This window comes from Notamacropus eugenii, chromosome 1, assembly GCF_028372415.1.
Source record: "Notamacropus eugenii isolate mMacEug1 chromosome 1, mMacEug1.pri_v2, whole genome shotgun sequence".
Lineage (NCBI taxonomy): Eukaryota > Metazoa > Chordata > Mammalia > Diprotodontia > Macropodidae > Notamacropus > Notamacropus eugenii.
In genome coordinates, this window is record NC_092872.1 from 124,698,762 (window position 1) to 124,716,242 (window position 17,481).

General features: G+C 38.7%; 1 protein-coding gene across 11 annotated transcripts in view; it reads left to right on the forward strand.

The window, feature by feature from the left end:
- The window catches only part of TLN2 (talin 2), a 565,589-nt gene that overhangs the window by 478,962 nt on the left and 69,146 nt on the right, over positions 1-17,481 (forward strand). For all 11 annotated transcript variants that reach the window (XM_072612946.1, XM_072612883.1, XM_072612950.1 and 8 more), the window contains 3 exons: positions 1,193-1,294; positions 4,228-4,347; positions 13,885-14,031. In XM_072612946.1, the coding sequence (XP_072469047.1) occupies positions 1,193-1,294; positions 4,228-4,347; positions 13,885-14,031 (369 nt within the window). The remainder of the gene's footprint in view (positions 1-1,192; positions 1,295-4,227; positions 4,348-13,884; positions 14,032-17,481) is intronic.

The window sequence follows — 17,481 nt, forward strand, 5'->3', positions numbered from 1 at the left end:
GTATATGTTTCATTTGAGGCATTTTATTTATGAAAATCTAGTGATTTAATTCCAGAATGTCACATAAATTTCTATTATTTTTTATAAGGAAGGGAGGAAGGATGGAACCTGATGCTGCTATTTTCTTATTAAATGGATATCACTGGAATGTGAGAATAATTTATAAAGTTTCTCTTAATATTAACCTTTAATATTTATATTTCATTATATTTATATAATTTATATATTGATATTAATTATTTATATAATTTATAATTAAGTTTATATTTAATATAACCTTAATATTTCAACCTTTAATAACGTAAGCCATTCCATTGCTATGTGGTTATCTCCACTTTGAGTGATCAAATTGCATGGGCCTCATCTTTTCTTCTTCACACACTGCAGTGGGTCAGCGATAGCACTGTTTGACCACACCTCCATTTTTTGGTAAGGAAATGGACGGTCCCACTGGAGTTGATAATGATGACATTAGCAATGATTACATTCTAAGGAGTGTTGATGATTACGTACTCTATATTGTACCACATGTTTGCAGTGTTCTTTACTGCCATTTTTAATTCTTCATTAAATAATAGCGCTGATTAATGCCTTCTATCTAATGAGCTCCTAAATGCTTTTTTAGCTTCCCCTTTTTTCCTACATCAAACCCATCCTGCACACAGATGCCAAATTAACTATCTGAAAACACGAGTCACATCATGTTACTCCCCAACCCTACGATCCCCCTCCTCCCCCTGCTGCCTACCGTGCCAAATCTGGGTCCTTTTGCCTAGTATTCCCAGGCCAGCCATAATTTGACCACACCTTTTCCTCACTTATATTGACTTTCCCTTGGGGTCTATAATATTCATCAATGTAGTCCTTCCCCTGCCTCTCTAACCTCTCTTTTTCACTGGCTTTTTTTCTCCTGTCCCTGAAGCATTTAATACTAAGGAGACCATTAAGATCTTTGCAGGAAGGGATATTACTTAAATATCTCATTATCTTCAATATCTCCCTTTGCAAACTTCATGTATCCTTGTACAAACTGAGCCTCATTCTCATGCAGTTACTAATAAAACGGTTAGGGTCACTTATGATTCCATTTAGGGCATTGTGCTATGATTCTGTAACTCTGTGTCCTAACAGAAGTAAAATTTTCTCATAATGATGATAATTATTAAATTAAATTACTTTCCTCTCACTCTAGCTGGATGAAGGCACTCCTCCAGAACCAAAGGGAAATTTTGTTGACTACCAGACAACAGTCGTGAAATATTCCAAAGCCATTGCTGTAACTGCACAAGAAATGGTAAGTGGTGAAGGTACATCCCCAAGCACTCTTGGATTTGTGTATGTTTAATTCCCTACTCTTTACCACTCAGTCACCAAAGCCTGCTTCCCTCTTGGGAAGGCAGAGGGAATGTGTTTCTCCAGATTATTTGTTTTTTTTTTTCTTTTCTTTTTCTTTTTTGGCTAAACCGGCAAAAATACAGTTCATGGCAGATACCTGTTGTCTTTCTAGCTAGTTGATGCTCTAGAACAGTGGTGTCAAACTCAAATAGAATCCCTGTGTGCCACATATTGACTTAGAAAACAACCATTTAATATTGTCTATGTTGAATTTTTATGTATTTTGCTAAACATTTCCCAATTACATCTTAATGTTTCAGGCCACATGTACTCCCAATTAGGAGTTTCATGAGCTGTCCCAGTTCTGTGAGTGTGACACTTTAGAGTTGACCCTGTGTGGAAGCAAATTCTCCAAACCAGGATTAAAGAAAGCTTTGGTATAGTCATGGAAAGGAGAGAAAGTTAGGTGAACAAGGGAAGGAAAATGGAGAAAGTCAGTCAGCAAGCATTTATTTCTTATTTATTAGGCATACTGTGTGCCTAGGAGAGAGAAGGAGAAAGAAAAATTAAGCGCAGAAGAAATAGATTTTCTCGTACCTGAATTAAGCAGATTACTACCCTTGTGGAATAAATTTTATTGTTGTTTGTTTTGGTCACCTAAAGCAGAAAAGGAAAACTTTCTATACATAGTTTTATTTTTTGTTTTTGACAAGACAAAACACATCTATTGAGATGAAACTTTGCCTGGAACTAAACTCAAGATGAAATTGATCATCTAGGTCCTTAGATAAAGGACAGCTGAGTAGCCTAATAAAAAATGGTTTCATAAAAGCAGACTTGGTTTTATAAAAGATAAATCACTACTATTTAAATAAAATAAAATAAGACTATGTGCAGGGAAAGGAATGAAGATATGACAATCTAGATGTTGGGTTTAAGTTACATGCAGTCAGTAATATCTATCAGATACCCTTTTATTTGTTTGATACATAAGACCACACTTGTGCATCCAGCATCTTTTTGTAGCCAGACCCAGATCATTCTCTTAACTGAGCCTTGGTCTTCCATAAGGTCCAAGGTCCCATATCCAAAAGACTTTGTCATGTGAACATCTGTCCACTAGGGGCTGACCTAAGACCAACAAAGTCTTTCCCCTCCCACTGGCTGCTCAGTTCACAGCCCTGCCTGGTCTATAGCATGATGGTGTTCTTTTTTTTCTTACGGTGGGAAAGAGTGGCAACATTCATCCTAACATAATGGAAAACATTTGGGAATCGGTATCAGAGGTGGTGATTCTCATAGGAGCAATGTATTTGACAGAACATAGATTGAATCAGACGGTTCTTAAGCTTGAGTTTTGGAGAGAAGCATAATAAACTAAGGGAATTAGTTTTGCTAACTAGTTATAAGGTTTTGTCAGTTCTCCTAGTGTCCCTGCAGTATCTCCCTGGCCAAAGTGCCAAGCTGACTTGACTTAACTCTTAATATCTATGCTCTTGATGAAGCCCTGGTTTTATGCATAATCCCCATGTATGAGACAGCTGGTGCAAATCCTTTGAGTTTGCAGAAAATTATAGCCATATGCCTTAGGGTTAGCCCCCAAGTCATTGTGTTTCATTTTGACGCAAACAGAAATGAAGCAACTCTTTGGCTCTTCTTGTTCCATTTTGGGTCTAATGTTCATTTCCTGGTGACCCACGTGGTAGGTCTGAAACCTAGCAATCATTTTTGTATAAACATATGTTAAGCTCCACATGGAGAATCCTGTAGAGCTTCTCTTGCTTAAGGGTTTTATTATTTATACCACAGAAAGATGGCTGTCATCTCTAAAACTAAGAGGGGAGAAAAGAATGTAGGGGAAAGCAACTTTTCCTTCTGGAAAGGGGAATAAAAGGTCATTTCTGGGAGGTATTACTAAAACAATATTTGGGGGGAAATAAAAGGAATTTGAGAGGGGAGTAACTAGAAACTCACTTAAGCTGAACAAATTGTAATGAAGTTTTTCTATAACAAAAGTAACTTGGGAGAGAACTCTTACTCTTCTTGATGCAAAGCAGTAGAATTTGACCATTTTGGTTTGCTGCTTTAAGCTCTCTCCTTAATTCATGTCAGAAATTTTATTTCGCCCCGATTCTCCTGCCTAGAACTATTTTAGGTTTGGAGTCCCCCCCCAGAACACTTATTTGTCCCATTTTCCAGTGTTTCACTTCCTCACCCCTTCATTTCTCATGCCCAACATGACCACTGGGCTCATGGAAGTTGGTCTAGGTTCATAGCTAGCCTAGCCCTGAGCTATTCTCCTGTTATTCCTATGGAATAACAACCAGCCTAACACTAAAAAGTTTGGACGCTTCTAGAATTGAGCCAATAGTGGACCAGCCACTCACTCACTGGTGGCTGGGGGAGAGGAATTAAGGGGGAGAGAAGGAAATGAGCGTTTGGCATGTGCCCATGCATTCCCTTGCACATTGTTCTGAGTATGGATTTCCAACTTGTGTTACTGGGCTGGCAGGAGAAGCTAGCTGGCTGCTGCTGACCATAGCTGCGTTGTCCTTGAGCCAAGCCAGGCCGTTCAGGTTGTGCTGAAGAAACGGAAAGCCTGGCCTGTTCTCTTTGCACATTCTCAATGCTGAGCATGCTACCTGTGCAGCCTCCCCCAGCCCTGTGCCTGCCAGCCCAAGGGGAGAGCAGCAGTGGGGTAGAGGGAAGGTAAACAAAGCATGTCTGTCTGGGTTTGGCTTTGCACACAGTTATCTGCAAAAACCCTAACCCTAATGCACCTGTTGCAGGGTTAAAAAAGAAGGTCATTTGGCTTCCAAGTGGTATTAACCCATTATTCTTATGCATTTTTTATGTGTGTGTTTGTGTGTCCCGCTTGTTTTCTTTTTCCAGATGACTAAGTCGGTTACTAACCCGGAAGAGTTGGGAGGACTTGCTTCACAAATGACCAGTGACTATGGGCATTTGGCTCACCAGGGCCAACTGGCAGCAGTTACAGCTGAACCAGAAGAGGTCTGCCATCTGAAGACCTCTATTTTACCTAGTGAATGCACACCAATGTTCATACCCAGATTGTTCTCCACTGTATGAGACAGGGGCCAGATAGTCAAAGCCAGGTGTATTTCCCCTCTTTGTTTCCCCCTGGGTCTTGGATAAAACAGCTGCAGGATTTCCCTGAGCCTGATTTCCTTTCTAGCCACCTGGTTGGACAAATAGATTGCTCCACTCTTGGACCTCCTAAGACCATGGTAAAGTGAGTATAGCATATAAATTCCCAGACAGAAGAAGTCTGTTTTCTATACTCTTCCATTCTCCCACCATCTAGACCTCTTGGCTCTCATAGTGCATGACATCTGTGAGCTAGGGGCTGCCTGATAAAAGAATAGGGAGTAAGGAAAGCCTGTGCTGTCTATATATATATACATACACCAGGGTAATCTCTCCGTGATCCTCTCTCTTCCTCCCCAGAGCCAGTTAACTTAGCTCACTTATCATTATATCTTTGTCTTTTTCCAAAATATGGAAGCATTGTGGGATATCATAATTAGATGGGACATTTATGGCCATTTAGTTCAACCCATACCTGAAAAAGAATCCTTTCTACAATATACCCAACCTGTGGTCATCTTGGCTTAAAAACCTTAATTAAGAGGGAAAATCATCTATCACTTCCCAAGGCAGACCATCCCACTTTTGGATAGCTCTAATCATTAGGAAGTTTTTCCTGACATCAAGCCCAAATTTAACCCATTGCAGCTCCTTCCTATAACTCCTAATTCTGACATCTAGAACCAGCAAAACATGGCAGGCTCCTCTGCAGGAGGACAGCTAACGAAACCTGTGAAACAGCCCCTGAGTGATGGAGTTTAGATGCAGCCAGCTATGTGCAACCTACCTTCTCTGAACAAGTTCCCACCAAAGTCACTGACTGCTGTTTTAGACCTGTATTCTGTGCTTTATGGGGGCTCCCCCTTTGTCTCTTAATTAGTATATTTTTGGCTTCCCTCTGATTTGTTTTCTGTCCTCAGCCAAATCTTCTCCCCTGATTCAAAGCAGACATCTGCATCTCCTCAGTCAGATCCGTACTACAACTTAAATTTCTGGATATTGGGTCAAATGTCTTCCCTAATCATCTCAGAAATCACACACCCCCCCACCCCGCCATGGTGGTTGTGCTCACAAGAACCTTAATGAATGGCTCGTAAGATGAGTAGGGAAACATCTGGCCTAATATGAAATCCATGCACTTCTCCTTCTGAACATGTAGAATCTAATTGGATGACTCAATGGTTGCCTTAAGTTGTAGGATCCTTTAGGAAAATGCAGATGGACCAGACATTTAAACAGAAAAGATTCACAGAATTTTGGGAGGTAAAGCCTGGCTGTAGCAATCAGTGTTCCTTGCAGGGAAAATATTCTTTTTCTTTTCCTTAATAGTATTTTTTACCCAATTACACTTAAAGATAGTTTTCAGCATTCATTTTTGTAAAAATTTGAGTTCCAAATTTTTTTTCTCCCTCTTCCCAAAACAGCAAACAATCTGATAGAGGTTATACATGTACAATCATGTTAAACATGTTTCAGGGGAAATATTCTAAACCTGTAATATAACAAAACGATGTAGATTACCGCTGTCATTGGGAAGATGAAAGTCACTAACTACATTCCTGAGGCAGAAGACTATCAATTATCTTTCCTTTTGCCTTTATGATTAAGGTTAGTATCCCTTGAATTACTAAATACTGGCATTTCTTCCCCCATTTGTTTTATTTTTTTAATATGATAACTCAGATATCTAAAGATGCTTCGGAAATAAACGTATAAGTAAAAGTTGCTAACATATGGCATGATAATGGCATGTAATTATATTTGTGTAAGCATGGAGAAGCAGCGTGTCATAGTCCAGCAATTTTCCAGGTTTTTGGTCTCGGAACCACTTTAACTATCCCAAAAACTGAGGCCCCCTCCTCCAAAGAGCTTTCATTTCTTTGGGCTATATCAATGAATATTGACCATATTACCATTAACATTATCATGTTAATACAAAAGTAATTTTTTTTTTTACAAAAGTAATTTTGTTACTATAAAAATCGTTTTGACCTCATGAACCCCCTGAAAAGGAGTGTTCCTATACCTCACTTTGAGTACTAAGGGCATAGTGGATAGGAAACTAGCCTCGTGGTCAGGAAGATCTGAGTTCAAATTCTGCCTCCCCCTCCTGACTGTAACCCTTGGCAAGTCACTTAACTAATGACCCCGAAAATTCTCTCATTCATTAAAAAAAATGTACAGAATATACTAAGTGGCATTGCTAGACATCTTCTTTGAAAGTTCCTTATTCCATTGTAATCATGTTCAGCACACTCCAATTTTTTATTTATATGTATTATATGTAATTTGTATAATGTAAAAAATGAACTGAACCCAAGGTTCCAGGAGTAGCCACAATCTTGAATTTTGATATCTGAACATGAGTTTTCATATATTAAACTATAGCAGGATTAATAATAGAATAACATTAATATAAGGCCCTCACCCCCACCAACTCCCACCACAAAGAACTCTGCTAGTGTGAATCATTGATTCAAGGCAGTACCAAAACTAAATGATTCCAAATTTCTGCATCAGACTTTCTGTTGATACTTCTGCTCAGAAGGCTGATTATTTTAAGAAAAATGGCCTGTCTTCAGAACATAATATGTTTGACTTTCATAAAGCATAAAGGATTTTTACATCGCAGTAAGAGAAGACTTGGCTAAGCAAAAGAAAGACCTACCATACTTGAAGAGGAATTTAATGTTGAAAGTGGTAAGTAGCAGTGTGGTAGAGTAGAAAGAGCATTGAACTTGGAGTCAGAACATCTGACCTAGAGGCCTGCCTCCTACTGGTCCTGTCTGTGAGACTGTGGATAAGCAATCTCTATGAGCCTCAGTTTTTATCATTTTTTAAATGGGGCTGATATTATCAGGGATACATAACTCCATTCTATAAACTTTAAAACACTACATGAGTGAGCCATTATATTACTGTTTGAAGAGATTTAAAACATTTCTCCCCAAAGACCTTTAAAAGCACTTATCAGCCACCATCTTTCTTGGTTAGCTTAGGTGTAGAGCCTCCTGAGACGTTGGGTTGTACACCATATGATCTATGGGGTCTTTTGCAGTCCTAAGAGTCTGCAAACCACCCACCCTCTGTAGAAAATGAACAGAATTTTTTATTGTAACAGGCAAAAGCAAAATATATAGTAGTGAAAAAAGTCAGGAAAGGAAATCATCTGCTAAAAACCCAGCTGCAAATTACTGTAGATACTGATCTCTCAAATATTCTTCGGTTTATAGTGGGTGATGTTTTCATTAACTTTTCATTTTGTTGTTTTTTCACCATCACATCTTGAGTTGCATTTTGCATTCCAGACAAAAGAACAATGTAACCTGGAGTGAAAAGAAGTTGGGGGTAGGAATATAATCCTACCCATGGTCTGCTAAGGGAAATTCCTTGCGTATGCTTGCCAGACACATATTAAAGGGAGGGGGCTGGGAGATCCCTGAAGCCACACTGCTTTCTGTTCCCAGGAACTGGGAAACATTCATATGCCTAAGAGAGCCCTCCATTATGGCATGTGAAAACATTTAAATCCAGTCCAAATAAACAGCCCCAGGACCCCATTCTTCAGAGTCCCAAGACGTATTTTGCAGAGTTAACATTCTGTCCTATTCCATGATTGTATCAAACCAAATGGAATAGAATGGTCCTTTAGGCACAAAAAGGAAGTTTTACTCTCTTGGTTTTTAGTGGAATATTCTTGTTTATTTCAGAATATCACAATGAGAACCTCTTTGTCACCTCAGGATAACTAGCAGTTTTCTAGTGCTCAGTGTATTAAAAACAGGCACTTAGGTATCAGCAGTAGACTTTCCTACAAGTTTCTTGCTCTAAAATACTTCATTAACAATTGTGAAAGTAATTAGTTATTGCTGTCCTTTATGCATACATTTCTTGCCTCCATCAATTTCTCTATCTTTAGAGAAAGGGTTCTTAACTTTCTGTGTTTCATAGATCCCTCTGGAAATTTGGTGAAGCCAATGGACGCCTTCACAGAATAATGTTTGTAAATGCATAAAATGAAAAATACATAGGACTACAAAGAAAACCAATGACAGTAAAATGCAGTTATGAAAATATTTCTTTAAAAAGTTCACAGACCTCAGGTTAGGAACCCCTGCTATGCAGCCTTAAAAGAAGTGACAGTAACAATGCCCTACATCAATCGCTTTATTTGAGCCTTTAATATTTAAACGTGATGAGGTATGTAGTACAATTATTATCCTTATTTTAACTAAGGAAACTGCCTCCAAAGAATCAAGTTCTTTGTTCACAGTCACACAGTCAGTAATGACAACTAGCATTTTTTATTAAGATCAGCAAGCATTTATTAAGTGCCTGCTGTGTACCAGATAAGCATCGCAAAAGATGCTGGGAATACCGCAGTAAAGACTGAAAAAACGCTCACACTCAGAGCCCATATTCTAATATCAGACAGCCGTCTCAAACAGTCAGATCTGCTGCACTTTAAAATGTAGAAGGTATTTGCCCCACAGGAACCCTACAAGAGACGTAATTCTCAGCTGTTGTTACTCCCATTTTACAGATGAGTCTCAGAAAGGTTAAGTGACAGACCATGGCTATAGGTTCATAAATTTAGAAAACTGTGTAAGACTTCAGAGGTTATCTGTGCAATCCTGTCATCTTACAGATGAGGAAACTGATGCCTACAGAAGTCAAGTAGCTTGACTAAGGTCACACCAATCATTATAAAAACTTGGATTCAAACCCACATCTCCTGACTTCTTTCCAAGTGTTCTTTACACCACACTCTCCTGCTGCAAAGAACACTCGAGTTGGAAAATCACCCTTGCTCTTGCTAATTTATAATCTTCCAAGCACTATCCTCGTGGGAGTAAAACTTTTATTTAATCTTATTCCAAATATAAATTTGCTATCCAAAAAAAAATAGCATGAGAAAAAAAGTTCATTTATTTGGTTGTATTCAGTAAGGGAAATGATCATGTGTTTCTTTAACTCGAAAAATAGAATTTGAATTAGAATCTCATAAAGACTGAATTTTTAATTTCATCAACAGGGAGCCTAAGCCCAAGAAGCAACTTAATTGAGATACAACATTCTCTTTTCCCCTTTTGTTCATGGAAGAAAAGTGGAGAGGCTTTTTTTCCCCTTAATTTCTGCAAGCAAATATATTACTAGAACTGCTAGGTTTTTTTTTTTTTCTAACAAGTCATAGTTAAGATCATAGAATCTTAAGATTTTATGTTAAGAATAGCTAGGATGGACCTTAGAGGTCATCCACACCAGCCTCCTTCATTTTTCTTCTTTTGGAGGCAGTCAAGGTTAAGTGACTTGGCTGGGGTCACACTGATAGTAAGTGTCTGAGGCCAGATTTGAACTCAGGAAGATGACTCTAACTGACTCCAGGCCTAGCACTCAATCCCTTGTACCACCTATCTGCCCTAACTCTAGAATACTGACTCAGTATTCCTCCACTGAAACATACTGCAAGCAAAAGCAGCTACTTTCTTGTTCACATCATAGCATCAAGGAATTTGGAGCTGAGTGTTATCTTGGAAATTGTCTGATCCAGCAGCTCTCAGACTTTCTGTTATTAGGCCCCCTTAACATTCTTTAAAGATCCCAAAAAGCCTTTGCTTATGTGGGTTACATTCAGTGGTGTGCTAGTAAATATTTAATAACCAGATCTCTCAGGGGAAAAAAACAACTTGTGTGCGTGATACATTTTTAAGTTTAATCTCCATTATTAACATTTTCTCTGTCACTTTCATAAGTCTAGACAATCAACAAAACAATCCATCCCTTCTTTGTAGCATTTGCTGATTTATGAAATGTAAACGCTCAGACTGAAAGTTTAACAGTCTGCTCTCACAAGCCAGTTCAAGCTGGCTCCAGTACACCGCTGGTTATATTTGTCAATATTTACCGTATTATGAATTAAATTAAAATTTATTTCCTGTAATTCATTTTAAAATAAATTTTAAATCCATTACATGTTAACATAAATAGCATTTGTATGAAAAATATGTTATTTTCCAAAACCAGAAATGTCAAGAAGAATGGCATTGTTTTGCGTATTTTTGCAAATCTCTTAACGTCTGGCTTAATGGAAGACAACTGAATTGTCCTATATATTTCTGCATTCAGTCTGTTCTAGCATTTTTTTTTTTTGGTAGAAGTATATGATGAAAATATGACCTCACACAGATATACAGCCGGAAAAGGGATATGCAGTTTTAATAGGCAAATAATATCTTAATATTATTATGAATGAGTTTTGACCTCATGGATACCCTGAAAGTACATGCTCATGGATCCACGTACCATGCTTTGAGAACTGTTAGCCTAATCCACCCCCATCTACTAATAATTAAAAAACATTTAAAATACTTTAAGGTTTGCAAAGTACTTGAAACATAATATTTTATTCTCACAATAGCTGTAGGACTTTTCCTGAATTAATACATGGTGTGGCATTGCTCAAGTCTTTTTAGATTTAAATAAACATTAGGGGAGAGACAGGAAGGGTCTTTGGCACCCTCCCATATGTTACGTATCCCCCTGCTTAACAAACATGAAAAGTATCCAGGATGAAGTCACTTTCATTCTGAAACTGATTCTTGAGACAGGCTGAACTTGATGTAGTGGAATGAGTGTTAGGCTGGGTCTCTGGACTCAATCCTTAATGCACTTAATTGATCGATTAATTAATTAATGGATTTGGTCCTGCCTCAGTTGTGGCACTTGAGCTGTGTAACTATGAAAAGTCACTTAACCCTTCATAGCCTTGGTTTCAGTATCTGTAAAATGAGTATGGGAATATTTACACTATCAGTATCACAGGGTTATTGTCAGATAAATACTTTATGAACCGTAAAGTGCTACAGACATGCAAGTCATCTTCACCATCATCATCCTCATTATTCAGCACTGTGATTTCTCTGGCATAGTAAATTCCAGGTGAGGAAACTTTAATAATAATATTAATACTAAATTATCATTATTGACGTTACAAATATCATCCTAATAGGGTTGCTCAGTGAAGTAGAGAAGAGATTTTCATCAACAGCAGGTCTCAGGGATTTTGGATTCTAAAAATGAATTATTGATCTCCCCACAACATTCATATCTTGAGCCTATACTTCCCCTTAAAGGGATTTCGTACCTGTTATTTTAGCCTTGCCTTTTTCTTTCCTTGGTCACCTGCTTTCTTGGGACCTGCCTAACTAGAATTTTGCTTTTTTCTGCTAAATATCACCAATTCTTCATTTGGGGGTGGGGTGGGGTTTGATACAGACTTATGAACATTGTTGAAATCACAGTTACAGTATTAGAATTTTAAAATTTTTTTTTTTTTGCTGTGATTATTTTTCTCCAAAGTAGCAAAATATTGAATTCCTTGAGAGGTAAAAGGTGTTTCTACTTTAAGGTGGGTTTGTTTCTAGGTGATGATGAAGGCATGGTGAGCCTATAGCATCTCACGCTAAAGAACCATCATCAGGCAGAACCCTGGTCAGTTCAGAATTGCATTCATGATACTGGAGGGTACCTGTAGTACAAGGAACACTAAAGATTGGGACACTAGCTTTGACCTTGGGGAAGTAGTTAGCCTCTGAATCAGTTTCCTTATTTAAAAAAGAAAAATGTGATTGGGCTACATTACCCCCAAGATACTTCCAATTTAAAAAGTCTAGAATCACCTCACCTTCTTTCTCCCCTCTTTCCTTTTCAACACTGCCCTAAAATTTTCAGATTCAGTACCATTGGCCTCTGCAGAATTCTTCCCCTTTGGCTGCTAAATACTTACTCTGAAGCTCTAGGTTAACTTTACTGTGAATCTGAAATTACTCACCAAATTAGGTTTGGATCTAAAATGTCACAGCCTCCTGTCTCAAGTGTCTTATTTTTAAAACCACCTCCTTCTTATCCCAACAAGCAGACATGCTTAAACATAAATTAAAGGATTTTCTTTTTTTTTTTACTGACTTTAATATGTATTCTGTTGACAAGGTAAAATGAGCAGCACCTTTTCTACCATGACTGTTCCAAAGTTAAACTGGCATCAAAGAGATTTCCCTCTAATCCAGTAAATGAGATTATCTGGGAAGGTGATTGCCATCCAAGTGGTCACACAAGCTTCTATGTAATTACAAGCCTCCAAAGATGTTTTCAGAAGTGAGGTGGCTGAATTTTTCAAGTGTGAGCCACAGGTCTTAGCTGGTATGGATTCTTGAAAATAATACATATTGACTTTATACTTTGAATTTTTTTTTAAATTGTCTAGCTGAACTGGACAGCCAATTATTTATGACAGGTTTATTGATCAAACCAAAATAAAAATTGATGTGAAACAGATTTCTGCTGGCCCAGGGGGATGCAAATGAGGGTAGGAGGCATTATTTGTTATAACTCAAATCAGATGACTGGCAGATCTCCATGGCAAAGCTGATTTGACTGCAGACACAGAGAGCATAGCCTAGATACGTTTAGGATTGCTTCTCCAAAGAACAAGTTCATTTAAAAGAATTTGTACCAACTCAGCCCTACAAGATAAATACTAATTAACAAATACTTTTTTAAAAACTGGTCTTTTTTTTTTTAAGCACCCATTCTTGGGAGAGTCAACTTTCTTGGCTTAGTTGGGAACTTGAATAATCCAGTTAAATATACCTAGAAGGGAATATTGGTTTTCAAAGAAACAGAATACAGTAAAATGTGCCTTACGCAAACTATGCTGAACATAGGACCTTTGATGTTTCAGAAAGCATTCCAAGATCTTTGAGAGCTTTGGGGTTCTGGATGTTAATTTTTTATTGTGTAGTACAGCTTCATCAAGTACCCTAGAAGGTGCTCTCCCAATCGATTGCTTATACTTGAAATTCCTTCTACAGAGAACCAAGTCTTCTTTCCAGAATCCCAAATCAGGATTAAAATGCAAAGGCACAGGAGGGGAAATGTAAACCAGTCAGCAGATCAGATAGTAAGCCCCTACTGTGTGCCAGGCACTGTACTAAGCACTGGATTTATATTCACAATAAGATATAAATTATTACTATCTGAGTCTTTCCTTAGAAATCTTCCAGATAATAAAGGGGGAGTCATGAAAGTAGTGTGACACAGGGGAAAGATGGGGTGAAGAACAACCAGAAAAAGCTAGAGGACCCAACTGTTTAACAGCTTTGCCAAAGGTCATACTTGGCTTCCTGTTGTATGTAACACAATAGACATAGATGAAAAGTAATACCACAAAATGTAGACATACTTTATGGGATCTGGGTGACCTTTGGAATCTGTAAAATGTAATTTAGCTGCTATCCCCTCCCACACTTCACAAGATATGGAATCTTAATAGGAGTGGAATTTTCCTAGCTTTGTTCCCCTATAACTAAAGAGAAATTTTCCATGCTATGAGAAGGTATAACTGAAAAGACCTATGATGTCTCTCTACTCCCGCAACCCTAGATTGGATTCCAGATCCGGACCCGTGTTCAGGATCTTGGCCATGGCTGTATCTTCCTCGTCCAGAAGGCAGGAGCTCTTCAGGTCTGCCCCACTGATAGTTATACTAAAAGGGAACTGATAGAGTGTGCCCGCTCAGTCACGGAAAAGGTAAGAAATTTAACCCTCTGATCACATGATGAGTAAACAGAGCCAGCTCCCAGTTGCTGGAAGTTTAGCAGCGGGGATGATATAGATAAGTGAAATCCTTTCAAAAAAAAAAAATCTGTTAATCCAATGGTTTCATCTGTTTCCCCACAGAACTAAGAAGTAGACAGAACAATTGGTTAATGTTTTATTGTCCCTCTAGTTCCTTGTCATCTGACAAAGGTGCTAATGTGTCATGAGCAAAGAGCAAAGTTATAATCACCTTCTGAATCACTGATTGGTGATCCAGCAAAGATACTGTGTCCTCTCCTCCCCTGAATAATTGAGGGTCAGCTATAGGTACAAATAAATCCCCCATGAAGCTTTGTTCTCCAGGTGGAGTGAGCGTGGCTATCAGGCCTTCATATAGCCACTGCATTCCTCTTTTCCTGAAAGATGCTCCTAAAAACTCCTCAGATGGTCAGGGACAGCATTGGCAGTGAGATCTATGGTAAGTGGAAGGTGGAGCTCTAGAACAGTGATTCTGTTCCTTCCAGCATTGAGGGCCATTTGCCAACCTAAGTATCCTTTATCTTTTACTGTGATAAGGGAGGCAGAGTTGGTGGTCTTTTGGGCAGGAAAGCAAGAGCTGCAGCCTGAGACAAAACTTGGAAGCAGAGGGTATAATGAACTGTAGGAGGGCCTATTATATTGTAGCCATAGAATAATGCTCATTGGAAGGAGAGAAAGGAAAAGAACCACATGAAGCCTTTATGAAAAGGCAGGGCAGCTTCTGGGATCTAGTCACCGGGTGGTTTTTTCTGGGTGCCTCAGTTTGTGTTCATCTGGGGTATTCTTAATGCATTGAGTTCCATGGCAAACTACCTAACAACTTGGGCACTGAAAGCACCAAAGGATGGGCGGTGGTGGCTTTGTGACTGCTGTTACTCGACCCTTATTCTTTCTATTGTGCCAGGGTTAGAGGTTGGAGGACCTTAACATCTTTCCCCTAAATACAGTGACCTCTTGTCCCATGTTGCTTGTACTTAATATGATTGTGTCATGCATACACACACACACATACACAAATATTCTGTTGCAGAATTTAAACTTTCAATTCCAACAGATTTATCATTGTCACACACAAACATGCATGTACTAACCCAATTTTCTCATCCCTCCTTCCCATCTTTTTGCAACTACTGTTCCATCCACTTGAAGTCCTCTTTCACTTTTCTGCTAATCCACATACCTGCCTTTAAAATTTGTCTCCTCCAAGGGCAGAGAGGGATGATAGAAGAGAGGGCAGATTGGCAGACAGGGGCAATTAGAACGCTCGGTGTTTTGGGATGGGGGGAAGGGACAAAAGGGGAGAAAATTTGGAACCCAAAATTTTGTGAAAATGAATGTTAAAAGTTAAATAAATAAAATAAAATAAAATAAAATAAAATATGTGTCCTCTAGGAAGTCTTCCCTGATCAACCCTATCCCATTCTGGTGATTCTTTTATTTCCAACAACTCTTATAATCCACAGTTAAGTGGCATTTTTTCTCCATGTTTCTTAGGGAGCTGATCAGAATCATCTTTTTGTGCATGTGAACTGAATGTCCCCATTATGGCACAGTCTAGTTGAAGCCAATTTCTGTATCTTTTTTCTACCTGCACTTCTTTTCCCCTAGTCTGTAACAGATCAGTAGATTTTTCATGCGACACCAATCTTTGAGGTGTCATTGGGTAACTGCAAGAGATCCAGGAGGCCCTGTGCACACTTAAGCATTTTAATTTCATCATCTCTTTTCTCTGATACTTTAATTTCGAGAAGATCTGTGAAATTCTTTGACATTTGAAAGTTTTCCTACTCAAAAGATTAGGGAACTAAACTCAGTGGAGCTCCTGTTGTTTTGAGGGGCAGTGGAGTGAGGAAAACCTGGCTCAATGAACCTAGGCAAGTCATTTCATTTCTCTGTGCCTCTGGTTCCTCATCTGTAAAATGAGGGGGTTGGATATGATGACTTCTTTGGCTTAAAACCAAAAATCCCATGAATCACTATTAGGGATTATGTTTGCACATAGTTGTGCAGTAAAGGTACTGATTGGCCTGTACCAGGTTAATTAGAGCAGTGATTCTGAACCTTGGTAAATTTGACATACACAGCCTCTCCCTCCCATCCCATCTTAGAAGTGCTGTGTAGCATCTCATTTTTTTTTAATTAAGGCAAATGAAAAATGAATATTATTTGGGAAATTTTCTCAATCTTGCCACTTAATATAAGAAAAATATACCTTTCCACTGGGAATCACCCATGCAGAGGGTGTTCCCCATCCATACCCCAGCCAAAGGTCTGTTCTTGTAGCTTGAAATAACTTCCCAGGAGGCTAGAGACATGCTAGAACCAGGAAATTAATCCATATCCTTGAGGACTTTCCTGTTGCCCTATGTGATTGCAGTTACAGCTGCCAAATTTTGTCCTAGGAGGCCACTTGAAATTGAAATATGGTGGAAGAGAATTTAAGCCCCAGGGCCCCAGGTGGCAGAACAGCTCTTTTAGAAGAGAGAAGTCATGGCTATATACTTTAGTAATAGTCTGAGAAATTTTGCCTTTAACTGCCTCACTTCTTTATTTATTCTTTAAAAATGTGTCGTATTGATAACATTTAGTCTCTGTTCAGCCATGTTTCAGTCATTTCTGACTCTTTGTGACCCCATTTGGGATTTTCTTGGCAGAGACAGGGGAATGGTTTGTCGTTTCTTACTCCTGCTCATTTTATAGATGAGGAAACTGAGGCAAACAGGGTGAAGTGACTTGCCCAGGGTCACAGAGCTAATAAGTGTCTGAGGCCAGATTTGAACTCAAGAAGAGTCTTCCTGACTCTAGGTCCAGCACACTATCCACTGTGCCACCTAGCTGCTCATCTCACTTTCATTTCTGGGAAGGAAACCATTGCCCTCTCCATTCACACTCCACAGCTCCTGACTTCCTCTTTACTTGTGAAAAGGGGCAACAATTAGACATCCAACACTGTGACCACGTTGCCAATGTAGATAACATCCTATCCTAGTAATGAGTTCTCTTTTTAACTAAGATGATCAGTGACTATATTGGAGATCTGAATATTCCTTATCACACACCTTTTCACCTTCCACTCATTTGTCTGCCAACTCAAAATGCTGTCTTTAACGTCCCTCTTAATGTCCTAACAAAACCCCATCCCCATCTCCTAAAGGTCCTTCCCATGCAAAAAAACAAAAAAAGTTGTGACATCGCCTAGTGAAGTGATTGTAACTGATAATTCATGTTACTTTCCCTTTTTGAGGTTTACCAATTAATAGAAATTAATCATATGAATGTGCACTTTAACTGTAACCGTTTGGAAGCAGAATTGTCCTTTGTGCTTGGTGTGAGTTCTGTTGCATTTTGCTGTTGTTTTTATTTACGTTGTCTGTAGTCCTTGTGTCCATTGATACTTTGTTT